Source organism: Telmatherina bonti (assembly GCF_933228915.1).
Source record: "Telmatherina bonti genome assembly, chromosome: 6".
In the NCBI taxonomy this organism is placed as follows: domain Eukaryota; kingdom Metazoa; phylum Chordata; class Actinopteri; order Atheriniformes; family Telmatherinidae; genus Telmatherina; species Telmatherina bonti.
In genome coordinates this window covers 24,048,975-24,066,775 of record NC_136624.1, presented here as the reverse complement: position 1 = coordinate 24,066,775, position 17,801 = coordinate 24,048,975, and the positions used below count along the sequence as shown (strand labels likewise).

At 36.2% G+C, this 17,801-nt stretch overlaps 1 protein-coding gene across 1 annotated transcript in view; it reads left to right on the top strand.

Annotated features, from left to right (window-relative positions):
- cdh22 (cadherin 22) overlaps nt 1–17,801 on the top strand; it is a gene marked incomplete at both ends in the record, with an annotated part of 73,420 nt that overhangs the window by 20,364 nt on the left and 35,255 nt on the right. The window contains 5 exons of the mRNA XM_079242330.1: nt 2,411–2,530; nt 6,995–7,162; nt 8,841–9,022; nt 10,709–10,965; nt 14,520–14,656. Coding sequence (XP_079098456.1) covers nt 2,411–2,530; nt 6,995–7,162; nt 8,841–9,022; nt 10,709–10,965; nt 14,520–14,656 — 864 coding nt within the window. The remainder of the gene's footprint in view (nt 1–2,410; nt 2,531–6,994; nt 7,163–8,840; nt 9,023–10,708; nt 10,966–14,519; nt 14,657–17,801) is intronic.

Below are 17,801 nucleotides of genomic sequence, written 5' to 3'. Positions count from 1 at the left end.
AAAAGTTCACATAACTGTGGCTATGCAGAATCATTTCCTTTTAAATGTTAAGGTGGGGTTTTAAAAAGTGGTGCAATAGCAAAGTAAAGTTGTCTCTTAATACCATCAGTGTTGTTATTGCAGATATTTGTAGAGAACATCAAGAAGAATATTTACTTTTTTTTTTTTATTAAGATGAAAGCAAACTAAAGAAACACAGCTCAGACAAGTATATCAACATGGGTAGTGAAACAAGGAAATTTCTGCAATTAAAATTCTTATTGGAATGCTTGTTAGAGAGTTTGTTGTCTAACCTGAGTTCAGTTTTTGTAGTTGAGTCTTTATGGGTAAGAGGAAAAACATCTCTTTAGATTATGAATATCTGAGGCTCTGTCAAACAGACATGCTTGTGTTCTTTCAGCTATACAGTGGATGCTTTACAATTCAATCTTAGAACGCCATTTTTGACAAATTCTCACAAGTGTATCGACTTTCAAATCTGCTTAAGGGACACCAACAAAAACTGTAAGGAAGTTTTCTTCCACTGAAAATACTTTTGCAACCCACCACTTAAATAAGAATCCAAGTGCCAAACCCAGTGACTCACTTCTCCCTGTAATATAAGCACAATAAAGAAACATTTGCATTTATATAGTTCTTCCAAAACCATCTGACGTTGCTGCCAGCAGTATTCAGAAACAGCTGAGCGTCAAACTGATTGTTACCTGGGGAAAATTAAGATAAGAGAATAATCCCATGGATGAAAATGGCTTTGTTGGATTCAAAGCAGGAGGCCAACCAGGTAATCAGAATTAACAAACCCCCTTGCCCGTTGCCAGTAATAAAAATGCCGAGCTGCTTTTCACTCTCATATTTTCAGGAAGAATAATATCTCACTCATCCCTTAACCAGAATGCAGCATATTTTGATCCTCTGTGGATCAAACTGATGTATACTTCTGCATACGTGGAATGAGTAATGACTGAGTGATATGACTCAGAATATGAATTAAAAGCTCTTTCCAGCCTAGTTTAGATGGCATTTTCCAGGAGCCACAATACATGTAAATCCGGATGTATTGGAAACCTTCACAGTTGATAGAATCAGAATTCCAGATTATTTCATATACCCACATACTTGAGAAATACTGATGTATTCATGCCTTGTATCAACATACTACACATTAACCAACTGACAAACTGGCTGGCTCCTGTGCACGGACATGGAGAAGTAAAGAATGCTAAAGGTGACGGCTGCAGAATAGTAATCTGAATCACCTGAAATAATGGAAGACTGGCCTTAATGATAATCTGCTGCCTACCCCCTGCTACCGTTGCCTCCGAGGAACTCCATTCATTGACAGGAAACAAACAGTACTCTGACACTTCCCGCTAATTAGCAACATTAGCATATGGTCATTATGTAGCCGGACAGTAGCATGACAGGCCTCTGAGAAGAGCTACACTGCTGACCTTTAGTGGACAACACCTGCTGTCAGTAATTACTCATAGCATTGGCCAGAGGAGACAAAGGCTGACTCCTTGTCCTTGAGGACCTGTGGCACCTGGGAACCGCTTCCTTTTTATCCTCCTTTTCCTCTAAATGAGTATATTTAGAGAAAAAAAAATTGTTCACGTAAGAAACAAACATGACGTTGTTTCTTAACCTTATGTTTATGAATCTTAAAATTGGCTCTTGGCTGAGCTTTTACTGAAATATGTTGCTAAAGTGGGAGATGCGCTTGCATGCTTCCTGCCAGAGGCTTGTGCATGCACTCTGTTAACAAATATATCACAAACACAAAGTAATTCCTTCAACCCTGCTGCTCCATAACGACTCCTTCAAGATTTCATCTGAAATGCTTTTCATTCGTGGAATTCTTTGCCTAAGCTTTGGTAATAACACAAAATTGCTTGTTGTAGAGTTTTTTTTTTTTGTTGCTTCTAACATTCTTTGAAGATGTCATGTTGACTGTGCAGCTCTATGTTTTCCTTTCATCTGTGAAAACGTATGTGCCAATGAGAACCAAAACTGTGATCACTGCAGTAGTAAAAAGGTAATTTAACACTTCAAAAATATCTTTTTGCAAAACCATGCACAGAGATGAAAAGCCTAATGGTGCCATGATACCCACGTGCATTAATCTCCCAGTGCCAAGTATAATCACAGACAAGTATGTGTAGATGCATTCACAGGTGTGTGCATGAAATTGCATGTATTCCTTACTATACTTGTGATTTTCTGTCATGATGCATTATCTGACCCACAAATGTAACTGCTTTCCTAACTCAGAAATGTTCATCTAAACATATAGTTCAGCAAAGTTTGGGTCCTCAAGTCTCAACCTATATTTTCCTTACAAGAAAAGACTGTAGTAGTGGTCTACTGGCTCCTAAGTCTTTGTTGACATTATGTTGTGTGTGTTGAACAGGAACGTCGGTTATGAAAGTGACTGCATCAGACGCTGACGACCCAACATACGGCAGCAGCGCCAGGGTGATATATAGTGTGCTGGATGGAGAAAAGTTTTTCACTGTTGACAGACACACAGGTAAGAAAGGACCTAAAAAAAAAAACTGAAATTGCCTCTTTCAAAAAAAAAAAAAAAAAAAAAAACAGGTTTATACTCAGTGTCACAAATAAGTAGCCTGAACTCAAGAGACCACAATGTCCAAGATCAATCAAAATTTGTGGTCAAAAACAAACTCTTACACACTTCTGTCCAGTAAATTCTTGCTGCAGCTACTCAAAACACCTTGTGACAAAGATTGATTCAGCATTTAGGCCACTGAGAAAAATAAACATTTTTCTTTTTATGCATTTTTCCCTGACTACTGGAGCTTTATTTTTACAACCAATTTACTAATTCTTTAGGCTCTGCTAATGCTAACAGCACTTAGCATAGTAAAATTTGTCTTTAAGCTTCTGGGACCATCTGCTCCCTCAAATTTGATTCTATATGACATCATTGTTCAAATATACTCTGTGAACAGTCTGCAGAAGTCAAACCAGACCATCTTTCAGGAGGAACTTAGCATTGGCGTTGCCTTTCAGTGCCACCCCTGGAGAAAATCACTAAAGTTTTAATGATTCCCTTTTTGGTCTCCACCACCACTTTGATTTGGTCAGCCCTGGTGCCTGGATGATAAATGGCTCTGCCTTGGTGGGACAAGCCAGCTTCTACCTCACAACCCTCATTTCCGCCCAGCTCCTTCCCCGTCTTGAAGGCCGACAGGGGCCACAATAATAGGTGCGAGTCAAGAAGGTCAACATAAAGAAGAGACCGAGCAGCTGTGAAATTTCGCTCATTAATATCACCCTCACTCACCTTGACAACAAACTCCATAGCAAGTCATTCTTTTTCTTCGGATGCTTTGGTTAGGTGTGTGTGCGTGTGTGTGTGTGTTTGTTGGGGGGTGGGTTACTGTGGACCAGATCTACTTGAGGCATACATGTACTAAAACAAGTGCAAACTCATTGAAGATGAAAAAAAAAGAAAAAGAACCAAAATGTTTTTTTTGTTTTTTTTTTTGGGAAGGTGGGGGGGGGGGGGGGGGGGGGGGGGGGGGGGGGGGGGGTGTTGTTTTACAAGTTGGAGTTTTTTTTAGAGCAATATGAGCAAATTATTATGCAAAAAAAAAAAAAAAAAAAAAAAATATATATATATATATATATATATATATATATATATGTATATATATATGTATATATATATATATGTATATATATATGTATATATATATATACATATATATATATGTATATATATATATATATGTATATATATATGTATATATATATATATATATACATATGTATATATATATGTATATATATATATATATATATACATATATATATACATATATATATACATATATATATATATATATATATATATATATATACATATATATATATATATATATATATATACATATATATATATATATACATATATATATATATATATATATATATATATATATATATGTATATATATATATATATATATATATATATATGTATATATATATATATATATATATATATATATATATATATATACATATATATATATTTTAAAAAAAAACAAAAAAAAACATCTTCTCTCCTCCAAGTTGCAAGGCTGGCTTGTAGATGGGCCAATTTATAAAATCCTTAGAAAAAAATAAATTTGGTCTATATTACATATAAGAAACTGTCATATTCATTCATGTTTTCTTTCTTTTTTAATGTGACAATAAATACACCCATATGCCCCCACCTGTTTGCAGTATTACTTGATTTATTACTTGCCGATTGTTCTTTTGTTCACATTCTAATGTCTTTTTACCGTCTTTTTACCTCACCCCTGTTGGTTTTGTTTTATCAAAAGCATTGACATTTAGCATTTTGTTTAATAAACTATAATATATTGTGTATTTGTGTGGCAGTCAGATTTATTTGCTGCAGCTCATGTTTTCTTTCCAAACTCGCTCTTCTGCAAACCACAAGACACACAAAACCCTCATTTAATAGGAGTCTCAAACCCATTTTCACCTGACACCCATTCACTCAATAACTCTTAGTAAATCACATGGAAACTGTGGTTCCACTGCACAAAATTCTAGATTGCACACTACTATTACCACTTGCAAATTGGGATCATGGTATATCTGGCCCTATATGTCATACATCACACATGGATAAGTCACTTTTTTTTCTAGTTATGAGATAAGGTTGTTAACTTATTGATACATTGACAAACTTTTATCATTTGGCAGGTTGTTATCTTTCTCTCAGTTTAAATTTTCTTGTTAGATTGCTGAGCAAGTTAAAGTGGCACAAGATGCTTCTGGCTTTACCTTGCAGAGCTTCTGAATGCCTTTCATGCTGGTGTGTGTTTCCACATAAGCCACCTCAAACTTTACAATTACATCGCTGCATTGAGGGGCTGCTGTGCTTCTTGAAATTCAAAACACTGTCGTTGTACCAGCTGCACATTGTTCCACACTGATGATTAGGTTTTTTTGTTTGTTTGTTTTTTAGTCCCTGCAAAGACTAAGCCAGTTACTGCTTCTGCTGCCTCCAAAACCACATGAACAACAAAGAGAGCTTCCATATTTTCAAGGCTCAGAAGATCAAGGAAATTAATGCAAAAAGACCCAAACAAAAGAGCTTCTGTGCATGTATTTAGTTTTTTTAAAAGAAGTCGGTTTTTTTTGCCCTTTCCACATTTGTCCTCGGCTGTGTCAAAGACAGAAAATGTGAATGCTAAACTACACAACATGGGGGTCACTGGTTCATGAGCATATCGAAGGACAAGAAAACTAAACTGTGATAGGTATGAAATGCAAGTTGACATCTCAAAACACAGTGGATTAAGCTACTCATCACTGTAAATGATGGAAACAGGAAGACAAGTGATTTGGAAAAGTTTAAAACAAATTTTAATGTTAAGATTTATTTAATATAACTGCATGGGATTACAACATTGAACTTCCAAATGACTGCTGATGTGAATCATCTTATTATGTTGTTTAATATCATATATGATGTTTAGTCTGTGTGATATCCATTAGAATATGGAGCACACAGATTTGACCTACTGATAAAGGATGAATACAGAAAAGGAAGACTGAAACAAGCTGCAAACATTAAACTGCAGTGTTGTCAGAGCACAGTTGTTGCACATTAGGTTTACTTTCAAAAGCTCTAATTTAGACACATCCCCTCTGGCCCGTACTGGGGGGAAGAAGAGCATGTCATTTCCTCCCCACTGAACTCCACTGCTTCATGCACTTTATTTTGGATCTTCATGAAAAATGGCCCAAAGTTAAATGTGACTGGAATCAGCGAGATACCCAACACAGTGTAAAGCCTTTGAAGAGAAAAAGCCAAAAAGATTGGGAAATGGATCAAAAAACACTGATATGGAAAATCCTTAAGCGTGTAGTAGAATTATATCAGGAATGCAATGCAAAGCATCCAACCACAGATACCACAATACCAAGAAAGATTTAGGATATTAATGTATAATCCACATTCCTCTCCAAACGTAAAAGAAAAAAGGGAAAACTAATCTGTTCCATTTTTTAAAGACCAAAAAGTAGTGAAAGGGTTTGTGTCTTGTTCTGTTCTGTTTTGTTACTTCTTTTTTGTTTCTGGGAGCTACATTATTTTGATGGAAACCAGTACATATTTTTCCAACTGAAATATAAAAATAAAAAAAAACAACTAAACAAAGTAAAAAAGAATGTTAAAGTAATAACAAGAAATATCATGGTAACTTATGGGATAATTTGTTTTCTGTTTTGTGTTAGAAATAGTGTAAAAATGCCATAAAAACAGTTTTGTTTAATACTTTCATACTTCAGAAGGTTATACGGCTGCTAGTTTTCTGAACTTAAACTGAAAGGTGGCCAATCGAACTATTGTACAGTCTCTGATGTTATTATACCAATCAAAAAAATATAAGATTTATATGAATCAATGTTTTCTTTTTGACCTCTTACATATTGAACAAAGTGTATTTCTGTACACTAAAATTACTGGACTGTTTTCATTCCTCTCTTTCTGGGTTTCCCATTTCTCTCTCCGTAGTATATCACTAACTCTCTGTCTTCCTATATGCTTTGTGGATTTCAGCTTCGCAGGCACGAGAGCAGTCTTACCACCATGGATGAGTTGTAATTCTGTTTAGGGCGGCTGTGGCATGCTTTCATTCCGCCCCTATATATTATTCATTTTAATACAGCTGAGCCATAAAACGGTGTATGTGCAGAGGGGCAAATATGACACAGCCTCTCTACTCCAGATTTTCCGAAGAAGAAAAATTGCAATGCACTCCACTCATGTCTCCATAATACAGTGTCTCTCTAAAGCTGGTTTTCAAACTGAAAGATGAAATATAGCCTGTTATTGCATAAGCGCTAATGACTAATGTAACCTTTCCAGTGGCCTCATTTCTAAACAATTCTCCCTCCTTCTCTGCCTCTTTCCTTCAAACTCTCTTCCATCTCTCATTCATTAGGAATCATCATAACAGCAGTGGCAGATTTGGACCGTGAGACACAGGATCGTTATGAGTTAGTCGTCAAGGCAACAGACATGGCAGGACAAATGGGTGGTCTCTCTGGCTCCACCACGGTGACCATAGTGATCACAGACGTTAATGACAACCCACCACGCTTCCCACAGAGTGAGTGCATCTTGCACATTCTCTTACCTTAGACTGAAAAGGAGATGGCAATGGCGATGAAGGAGAGGAGGTAGAACACAGTTGGGAATGACAGACTTTTTTTTTTTTCTTCTTTTTTAAGACACATATTGCATCTTGCAAAGCTGTAGACCACTGACACCAATAGGCGGTGACACGAATGGCTTGCATACAGTCCTATAAAATAATCTAGATTAAATTCATGGCCCATTCATACAGCGGTCCGTTACAAAGTAGTCCATCCAATGTGGGAATCTGATGTGAACAATATGGCTCATTGAAATTCTTAATGCTGAAATAGATTTTATTCTCCATTGAGTGAACTGATCACATTTTATATTGTGAGTTTGGTTTTTGGGCTTAATGGCTCTTACATGGCTTTTACTGCACATGCTCCATGAGCAGATATGCATTATACACCTAAAAAATTACATTCTAATCTACAAAAACACAGTTGTTAAAAAAAAAAAGAAAACATTTTCTGAAACAGTTGAAGCCTGGCAAGCTGAAAGATAAATTAAATACTCATAAACATTAAACATTTTTTTTTTAAATTAAATAAATGAAATATTATTGTGTTCAATATTAAGTTAAAAAGCAAAAACAAATAAATGTGTAGATAAGATTCTTTCCTTCCTGCTCCTGTTTCAGCTCCATATTCTGTCCTTGTTTTTGGGTTAAACTGATTCAGTGATGCAACAACAGCATTACATTTGACGAAGCGAGAGGTTCACCGTCTGACAGTCTAGTTGACTGTGTGTGATATGTTTCTACAAACCTTTTGAAATTTTTGTGTGAATCCCTTTTTCATCTCAGTAAATCATATTTACACAGTCATAGTGATAAGCCCTGCAGAATTATAGCAGTACCACCAATGCAGGGTATGGGGAACAGAATGTGGAATACACTTCCATAAATCAGCAGCACAGGAGGATGACATATGGCGTGTGTAAAGACTCTGATGTTTTCGTGGAATTTCTCTACTGGGAACAAGAGTGTTTAATCTTCCTGCTCGTTATCTAGATCATAATGAACCCTTTGCATATCTTATATATTTTCTTTGATCTGTTCACTCAATGAGAAATAAAATCTATTTCAGGATTAAGACTTTCAAAAGCAATGTTTCATATTATGGAAGAATTAGTATTGTTACAGGGACAAAATGTAAATCCAGAGGTAGATATGTTGTCTAAGTAACTGTCACTTACTAAAATGTTGAATATTTGAATTATTTAAATTGCAACAATGTTTTTTTTCTGTTTTTTTTTTTTTTCAAATGAAAATCAAAGAGTTGATGCTTTTATGGAGTTTGTCATATTTAGATAGCTGTATATTTTGAAATATGCCTCATGTGAATGCAGTGATCATTTTAACTGTAATTTTTGGCACTTATTAATCAGTCCTAATTTGGACTTTATATTTATTATTATGAAATTCCTTTGCTAATCATACATTTTGATTTGCAAATACTAAATAATCTACAAAACACATGCATGGATTTTCTGTAAATTATCTTTTTTTTCTTTAACTCTTTAATTTTCCATCTGTCTTTCTACAATTCTTCCTCTGCTTGACCATGTTTTATAGTAGTTTATCTCATCCACACTTTGTGGTTAAGCTGTATCCTTTTTTCCCTTTGGCTATCTTCCCTCTTCACCAGAGATGTACCAGTTTTCAGTGTCAGAAGGAGCTGCTGTGGGGACGCCAGTTGGACGTGTCATTGCTACAGATGCAGACATGGGGGAGAACACAGACATGAGCTATCTGATCAAAGAGGGAGGGGAGCTCTTCAAGGTCACAACAGATGTAGAGACACAGGAAGCTGTTGTCTCCATCAAGAAGGTACAATGGAAGTAAAGTAGCGCTGCAGTGCAGTTCTTGTTTTCTGTGATCCAATATTGATTTTTTTTTTTGGCCGAAACAAACAAATTCACAACATTTTTTTAAAGCACAATCTTACAATAAAATATATAAAAATACAGCAAATTGGCTAAATTACTCTTTTAAATCAAAGATAGAGTTGTTTGCCCACAGTAATAAAAGATGCGTACAGCAGACCAAACACAGCTTTTCAGCACAATAACCTCACAACTGTGAAGCGTGTTTTGGCTTGGTATTGTTTTGCTCCCTTGATGACTGGACAGTGTGGTGTTTTGTTTTTTTGTTTGTTTTTTTTTTTTCTTATTTTTGGGACACATTTGCATGCATGATATCAAAACATGTGTGAAGCTAATCCTTAGTCATCTGCTGAAGGGCTGAACTGGATGTAGATCTTTCATTGGGATAATGTACATCAAATTCACCAAGAAATATTTCAGATTGGCGAAAGAGAGGGTTATTGAGAGGCCAAAGCCCAGACTGGAATCCTATTAGAATGCTGAGAGGGGATTTAAAATGTAAATTCAATGCCCCTAAACCTCTTATAACCAAAGACATATTTTATGGAAACAAATGCGTGCCAAAGAGGGGTTTGACCATTTTTAATAGAAAGGGTGTTTTTACCCAAATATTTTTTCTTTTAAAAAAAAAAAGATATTTTCTTTGTTTTTCTATTTTATTTTAATAGAAATTAACACTTGTTCATGTATGTTTAGAAGCACAGTATGCAGGGTTTGACATGAGTAAAAAGATCATTTCACATCTACCCTTAAAAGTTACTGAAGAGGGAAAACTGTGTGAGGAAAGGATGATATAAAATCACTTAATACAATTCCTGAATGCGTGCAACATTTATTGAGAAATTTGTTGTGTTTTAAGCATAATTTCCAAGAACTGTTTGTTTCATTCATCACATATCATACACCTCACTAATAATAATATTCTGTCTTTCCTGGCATTCAAAATCAACCTAGAATACTTTGTCTTTATCTTGCAATTCCATCAAAAGCTGGCTGCTCGAGATGTTTCACTTGGTATTTAAATGCATGTCAATGGGTGTCTTGAGTGATCACCTAAAATTAGATGTCACCTCCAAAACCTCCATCTGTACAAATATAGTTCTAAAAACTTCATCCAAATGTTCATCAGAGTTCATCAGGGAATACATAAACATACCCATGGTGACACCAACTCAGATTAAACATGTTCCCTTGATTTAAAGTCTTTTTTTTGTTTGTTTTACTTGGACATTTGATCACAGCCTTAGTCGAAACAAAATACTTCTGATAGCATTTTTTTAATAGTATGGATCCTCAACACAACTCAGTGATTTGGGTATCCTCAGTGCCAAATGTTATGACATGTTTAGATATTGAAATTAGCATGTGATAGTTTGGCAGAGAAACTGAAGGATAATATATCATTATAAGTGGTGACAGCAGTCAGATCTTGTACCGTCAAAGCATCTTGGGTGTCTTCACTTATTCCTCTTTCATGTCAATGCCATATTCAACAACTCTTCTAAAGCTGTTTCGCTGTAATGTAACTTGTGCTCATTATTGTTAGTGACCTAATACTCTGACACTTTAAAGAATGGATAATTATGATGTGGGATTGTTCATTTTGCAATATTGTTTATTTCTGTTTTAGCCCCTGGACTTTGAGAACAAGCGGACGCACAATGTTGTTGTAGAAGCAGTAAACAAGCATGTCGACCCTCGCTTTGTGGACCTGGGCTCTTTCCGAGACCAGACCATTGTCCGGGTTAGCGTCTCCGACGTAGATGAACCTCCCATTTTTCAACCAGCAGATGGCACTGTAATGGAAGTGCAAGAAGATGCTAAAGTTGGGGCCCTCGTTGGTATAGTCACAGCCAGAGACCCGGATGTGAAGAACAAACCTGTTAGGTAAGGAAGACAAAATGTCAATTTTGGCAAAAAGCAAATAACTAAAAACTATGTAACATACAATGTATAGCCAGAAAATTCAAACTTCTGTGTAGTGTACCTTGTGTTGACCTTGACAACAGCCACTCAACAATTCCATCAATGTTAACTCATCCCAACTTATATATAAATAAACATATATAAATATTACTGTTTCAAAGAGCTATAACTCTCTAATAGAACCAAGAAACTAATGTAACCACCAGGCTTAAGATTAAAAAAAAAAAAAAAAAAACCTCTTAAGAATTCCTCTTGAAGATGGAGTACAACCAGCAGTGCATCTTGTACAAACAGCGAAGGTGTATAGAGCATCTCTATTGTTTTATCTCAGATGAGTCTATGTGATAAAACAGTATCATCCGGTAATCATCAGTATCAAGGTCTCTGGTTTATACATGCCCAGAAGAGCAATGGTGGTGTGAGGGAAGGGGGTGAAACGTAGATAAGGGCAATGACAGTCTCACTGACAGAGTACACGCCATCACACGCAGGGCCTGTGAAAATTACCTTGATTAAAAATGCATGAGACTCAGGGTTCCAGGTGTAATAAAGCACAACACAATGGCAGTGCTGCTGTTCACCACTGCCTTGGCAGCCTGCAGCTGAAGGTATGTGGGTGATACATGTGCAAGAATATATACGAGTGTGACTGTTTGTTTATGTGTGGGCATGTGTTTGAGTACATAAATGGGTGAGTGAGTGAAAGCAGGAAGGAAGTTGGCCAGAAGACACCTACAGTTGTGGGCAAAGTCAGAAAGCTCATGGTTTCTGGAATTAGGCATAATGATGTATAATGATGCACCCTGGATGCATGCTGATTACCAATGCCATTTTAAACATATCAGTTTTTGTTCCAAGAAAACAAGCAGCAAATCACAGCGATAGAAACCAAATATGCACGTGCAGCACCTTCCTCCATGTAAAGTTTGGAAGGACTGCATGGCTGTTTACAGCTCTATAACATCACTTTGTTGTTAAAAATATTTGACTTTTCTCTTATTTTAACTTTTTCCTCATAGCTTTAGATTAAAGTTACATTTGACGCATTTATATGCTACAATATTCCTTGTTTTATAGCTTACCTAATTACTGCATCACTGTAGGGATTTAGAAACTGTAAAGCTGGGGTATCCAACTCCAGTCCACGTAAGCGACCATCCTGCAGGTGTTAGTGTTTCCCTGGTACAACACACTTGATTCACATGAAAAGGTTCTCCAACAACTTCTTGTCATCTTCTGCACCTGCCTGTTAATAAGCAGGCAGATTTGGGTCAGGTGTGTCACAGCAGGGAAACACTAAAAGCTGCAGGATGGTAGCTCACGAGGACCGCAATTGGAGGCCCCTGCTGTCAAGTATAAACCTTTTTCTGATTTATTTTGTGCCTAGATTGGATGTTCTCTTATTCAATTTGTTATTTTTGTGCTTTACTTGCTCTTTCTTTTTTCTGAGCAAAATGTGCTTTTTTGAAACTTAGATCACTGTAAACATCTAGTGGAAACTATTTAAGAACAAATTTTGACAATTCTACTTTATATGGGTGTCAGCAAATGTTTTATATCCAGTTGGATGTCCTGGATAGGATATAACACACTGATTTACCGGAGCCATTCACTGACAGACAAGTAGTGCATGCAAACAGACTAACTGAAAATGTTCCACCTCTACCACACCATTTTATAAATGAAGGAGCCATCCATTAATTTTTCAGCGCATTTCATGACGTTTTGCTATTTACATGTACATAATCTAACCATCAATCTCATGAAGCTACAAGAATGAAAGTCACAATGTTTGTGGGAACCCATAAGTGCCAAAAACGCTTATGGTAGTTTGTTGTGGTCTATGTGCAACTGCAACTGCAACTGCAACTTTATTTATATAGCACTTTTAACACAACCACAGTCGACCAAAGTGCTGTACAGAATAAAACAGAGATAATGATCATAATACAAATGCAGAGTGCAAAAACATATAAAATTTCTAAAACTGGTAGAATCATGATAAAAACAGTCAGATTAATAATGTCAACATCTCAGGTGGTGTTAAAAGCCAATGAAAACAGGTGGGTTTTAAGACGTGATTTAAAAACAGGTACAGAAGAGGCCTGTCGGATGTGCAAAGGCAGCTTGTTCCATAGTTTTGGAGCTGCAACTGAAAAGGCTCTGTCCCCTCTGAGTTTACGGTGGGTTTTTGGTACACTCAGGAGGTGCTGGTCAGCCGACCTGAGTGACCGCGTCGGAGAGTAAGGGCACAACAACTCAGAGAAGTAGAAGGGGGCAACATCATTCAAACATTTAAAAACAAATAAAAGAAGTTTAAAATGGATCCTAAAATGCACGGGCAACCAGTGAAGAGACGATAAAACAGGGGTGATGTGCTCATATTTACGAGTGCCAGTTAAAAGACATGCAGCAGCATTTTGTACAAGCTGCAGGCGAGTAAGTGCGGACTGGCTTACACCAAAGTAAAGTGCATTGCAGTAATCCAGCCGTGTGGTGACAAAGGCGTGGCTCACTGTTTCAAGGTGCTGTCGTGATAAAAAGTGCTTTACTTTGGCTAGCTGCCTTAGGTGGTAGAAACTGGACTTGACCACAGAGCGAATCTGACTGTCCAACTTAAAGTCACTGTCCATTTTAAAACCAAGGTTCCTGATTTCAGTTTTTGAATATTTAGTTAGTGTTTCTAGGTCCACAGTCGCAACTCCATTACTGGGACCAACAACCAAAACCTCAGTCTTTGAATTATTGAAATGGAGGAAGTTTAACGCCATCCAATCTTTAATGTCACGCAGGCATTTTTGTAGTGCACTGACAGAGAAATTGTCTTTCTTTTTAAGCGGGACATAAATTTGACAATCATCTGCATAACAATGAAAAGCAATGCCATGTTTCCATAAAAGCATAAGAAAGTCAAGTACATCTGTGTTTTTGTTTATGCTTGTGAGTGTGTTATGGGACAGAGGAACTGAGAACAAAGAAGGCTTTTAGCAGATTTTTGTTGACTCACCAGTCTCTTTAGCACACCCAGTATCCCAAAGAAGGAAATCTCCATGCATGGGTCTTCTAGAGTGCCCAATGAAACTTTAATGTTTTTCTTTTTTCTTTTATTTCCCAACACAGGATAATTGTCCTTCAATGCCAGGAACCACGTCTCTGTATGTAGATTTATCTTTTAGCTGGGTTACTACTGATTATTTGCTATATTGCAACGCAGAGGTTTGGGTGTTTTAAAACATTTTGGTTATCACAGTAAAATATATGCAAGGTCACACGTTAATAACTGGTGCTTTGATATGTTTTCTACAACCTTTATATCAATAGAAAAGATTAATGCATTATATTTAATTAATACATATTGTTTTTAAGAATCTTGTTTGAGATTGGCACTCGAACAATCATGTGGATAAAGGATTTCATCCCCTTAGTTCCTTTGGATATCTAAAAAAATATATGTCTTTACATTTAACACATTAGAGACCTGCAATATCATTTTTTTCTCTTTCTTCTTGCACCAGGTTTTCCATTGATCGGACTACAGACCAGGATATGATCTTTCACATTGACCCAGACTCCGGTGCTATCAGATTGGGAAAGATTTTGGACCGAGAAACTGCAGGGTGGCACAATATCACAGTGAAGGCTGTGGAAGCAGGTACATTTTTAATGCCTACTTAGTGTTTTGTGTTTAATATTACTGGGATATAAATGATCACTTATTGTCAAAAAAAAAAAAAAAAAAAAAAAAAAAAAGCTGTAACCCTTATGTTTAATTAATTCCATCTGGAACAACATGAATCAAAAGTTGTTTTTACTGTAGAATTTTAACTTTTGAATACACAGAAAAGAGTCTTTATTAAAAGACAAGTAATACAGAAATTTAATCAGTTTAAATTTGACCCCAATGGCAATATTAATTGCAATTATTTGTGGTAGACATGTTAGTTCTTTGCCGATTTCATCAAGGATAAAATACCAATAAATAAATAAAACTGAAGGGACAAAAGAAAAAGAGAGCAAAGAAAATCAACAAATTACACCAAAGCTGAGCACATCTTTACTTGTCAGGTGCAGCAGAAAAAGTTAGGAATGGGGGAAGTCTTTTTATACTGTACCTATGAAAGAGAAAAATATGTAGCTATGTGCCCAACACTTTGACTGAATTGAACGTTAACAGAAGACTGTTAACAGACATAATTATTAGCAAACAAGACTCGGCAGGTGTTATGGTATGGGTATTTTTTCCACAACTAAGATTATGCAGTTTCCAAGTTTATATATAATGTGTAATATTCTCTATTTGACCATCTTTGGTTTGTTCTGGATAATGTGTTAACATAAACAAAGCATTTAATGCTTTAGCAATGGCAATTTCTAATATAAAAAGACAGAAGATAAAAAGATAGAAAAAGATCATTTCTAGTTTAACAGACATCCTGTAGCACATACAAATGATGAAATACAGCTTCACTCTATTGATTGAAGAAGAAAATGTTGTTACTCATCAAGGACATGATAGCAGTTTATGACAGGTATTTTTCTCATGCCAGAGGAAAATATAGTCATCATCCTGATCTTTGAATTTATAAACACAATGCGGAAAATGAGTGAAGAACTTTTTTTTTTTCCATCTTGCTGTTTTTGTTTTTATTCTTTTTTTTTTTGTCATAGCAAAGAAAATGAAAAATGCAATAACTTGGGGAAACAGGGAGGTTATTACTATGCCATTAGAAGTAAACTTGAGAAAGGAGGAAGACTGGTATTTCTCACTATTTCAATCATATACAGATTAAATGATTTTGGGATTGCAGTGAAAGCATAGGAGATTGGATTCTGCATCTAACTGGGATCTACCATCACACATAAAGAGAAAAAGAAAACAATGCCATAAACAAGGCCAGCATGTCTTCATATTTGTTCCTGCCTTATATTTTCCCAGACTGTGATTATTCCAATTATCAATACAGCCTAAACTAAACAGTATGCAATCTCACCCGGCATGAACATTAAAATTAGTCTGTCTGAGTCATCCCAGAGTAATTTGGATCTTTTGTCCTCCATCTCTTTGTGCTCTGGCATTATGTCATAGTCACATTTTAATGTTAATTAAACATTTAAAGAATCCCTACACCTTCCAGTGTTAGACATAAACACATGCCTGCACTTGAAAGATAAAGCTTCTCACAGTGCCATTCAATGGAAACATCCGCAAAAACAATGTCACTGGTCAACGGCATCAGAATTCCCTCACAGAACGCTTCTTATCGCCGCTTGGCTCGCATAGACCCAAAAACTCCAGATACACATACTGGAGGCAGAAAAAAAACCCAAGAAAAGTACAGACAGGAAACAAAATAAGGTCACAAGAGAGATGGAAATAGGGGGATTGGATGTTTATAGTAGCAAGAGCATTTTAACAATGCTCTTCATTTTCGCCTTAATGATGATCTTTTCTTGTTAGGCCCCTGTGCTCATTAAAACTAAAGAGCCACAAGGTCAGCTTATCTGAGGACATTGTTAAACTCCAGTTTTATGGCATAACCCTTAATTATCTCAGTCCATTACTGACCTTTGAACTGTTGTCTCGCATGTGTACCAGTTTTGGACAAGTGACAAGTGGCTTCCTGACTGTTCTTTTGCCCGTGCCCTAAAATTAACCTATCCCATCAAAATGCAAACCTCACCAAATTATTACATGTTTTAACTGTCTGTGGGCCCCATCAAGAGCTTTTTTTGTTTCCTTTTAGCTCATGTGCATACAATACTCTGACATTTCACCAGTCCAAGAGCCATGCACACATAGGCACAGACATGGTGCCTTCATGCTTTTTTTTCTTTGAAGGATGAAACAGTGCAGTACTTGCATCCCTTCTGCAAAGCACAGAGTCTTCAGAGTTTAGGGAGAACATTTAATGCACTGTCACTAGCCAGGATACTCATACTTCCAGGCAGCACTCTCCATAGAAACATATTAGGTTAAGTTGGAGTGACATATAATTTTCGAGAACTGATAGCAAGCATGATACCACCTTACAAAACTGCTTTTTTTTTTTACCCAGACAGGTATAGTGGGGAAAAAAGAGCCTCACCCTGAGGGCAAAAAGATACTGAAGAAGCTCAAAGTCTTTATCTCTTGCACTATTGCAGGGAAGAGACGTTTTCTACTTCATAACCTTCCAACATTTGCTGTCGATCAAACAAACACATACTGTTTGACTTGTTACACTCTTGGAACGTTATTCCTTGTAAGTCCAAACGAAACAAAGGCTTGTTGGAACATGGCGAATGGAGATTTCACTCAGATTTGGGAGATGTGAAAGAAAAATACAATTCGGGAGCAAATGAAATTGGGAAAAATCTCATATGCAAATAAATGCATCAACTTACTCAAAAAGCACAAATCAGATTAAATTTGTAAAAAAAACAAAAAAGTGCAGAACAGGGTACATTATTTTTGTGCAAATCATGCACAATGAGTTTAATTTGTTCTGTATAACTGAATGTTGTTGATGCCCAAGTAATGCTGAGTACATGAAAGGTTGAGACACATTTTGAATAAACAGGGAACACAAGTCATGGTCGAGAGATGCCATGTGATTGGGTTCTTTTTTCTGTCAATTATATAGACAGTTTACTGTTTAAACTGTCTATATGAGGTTAAAAACAGCCATACACAGTAAGCATGTATGGATAATTTGTAGATCTTAAAATTACACAGTTACATATGAACTTGTTTCTTTATTATTATAAATATGAGCAGTCCCACGCACATCTTCCTATAGACATGTTTTGGGATGAAA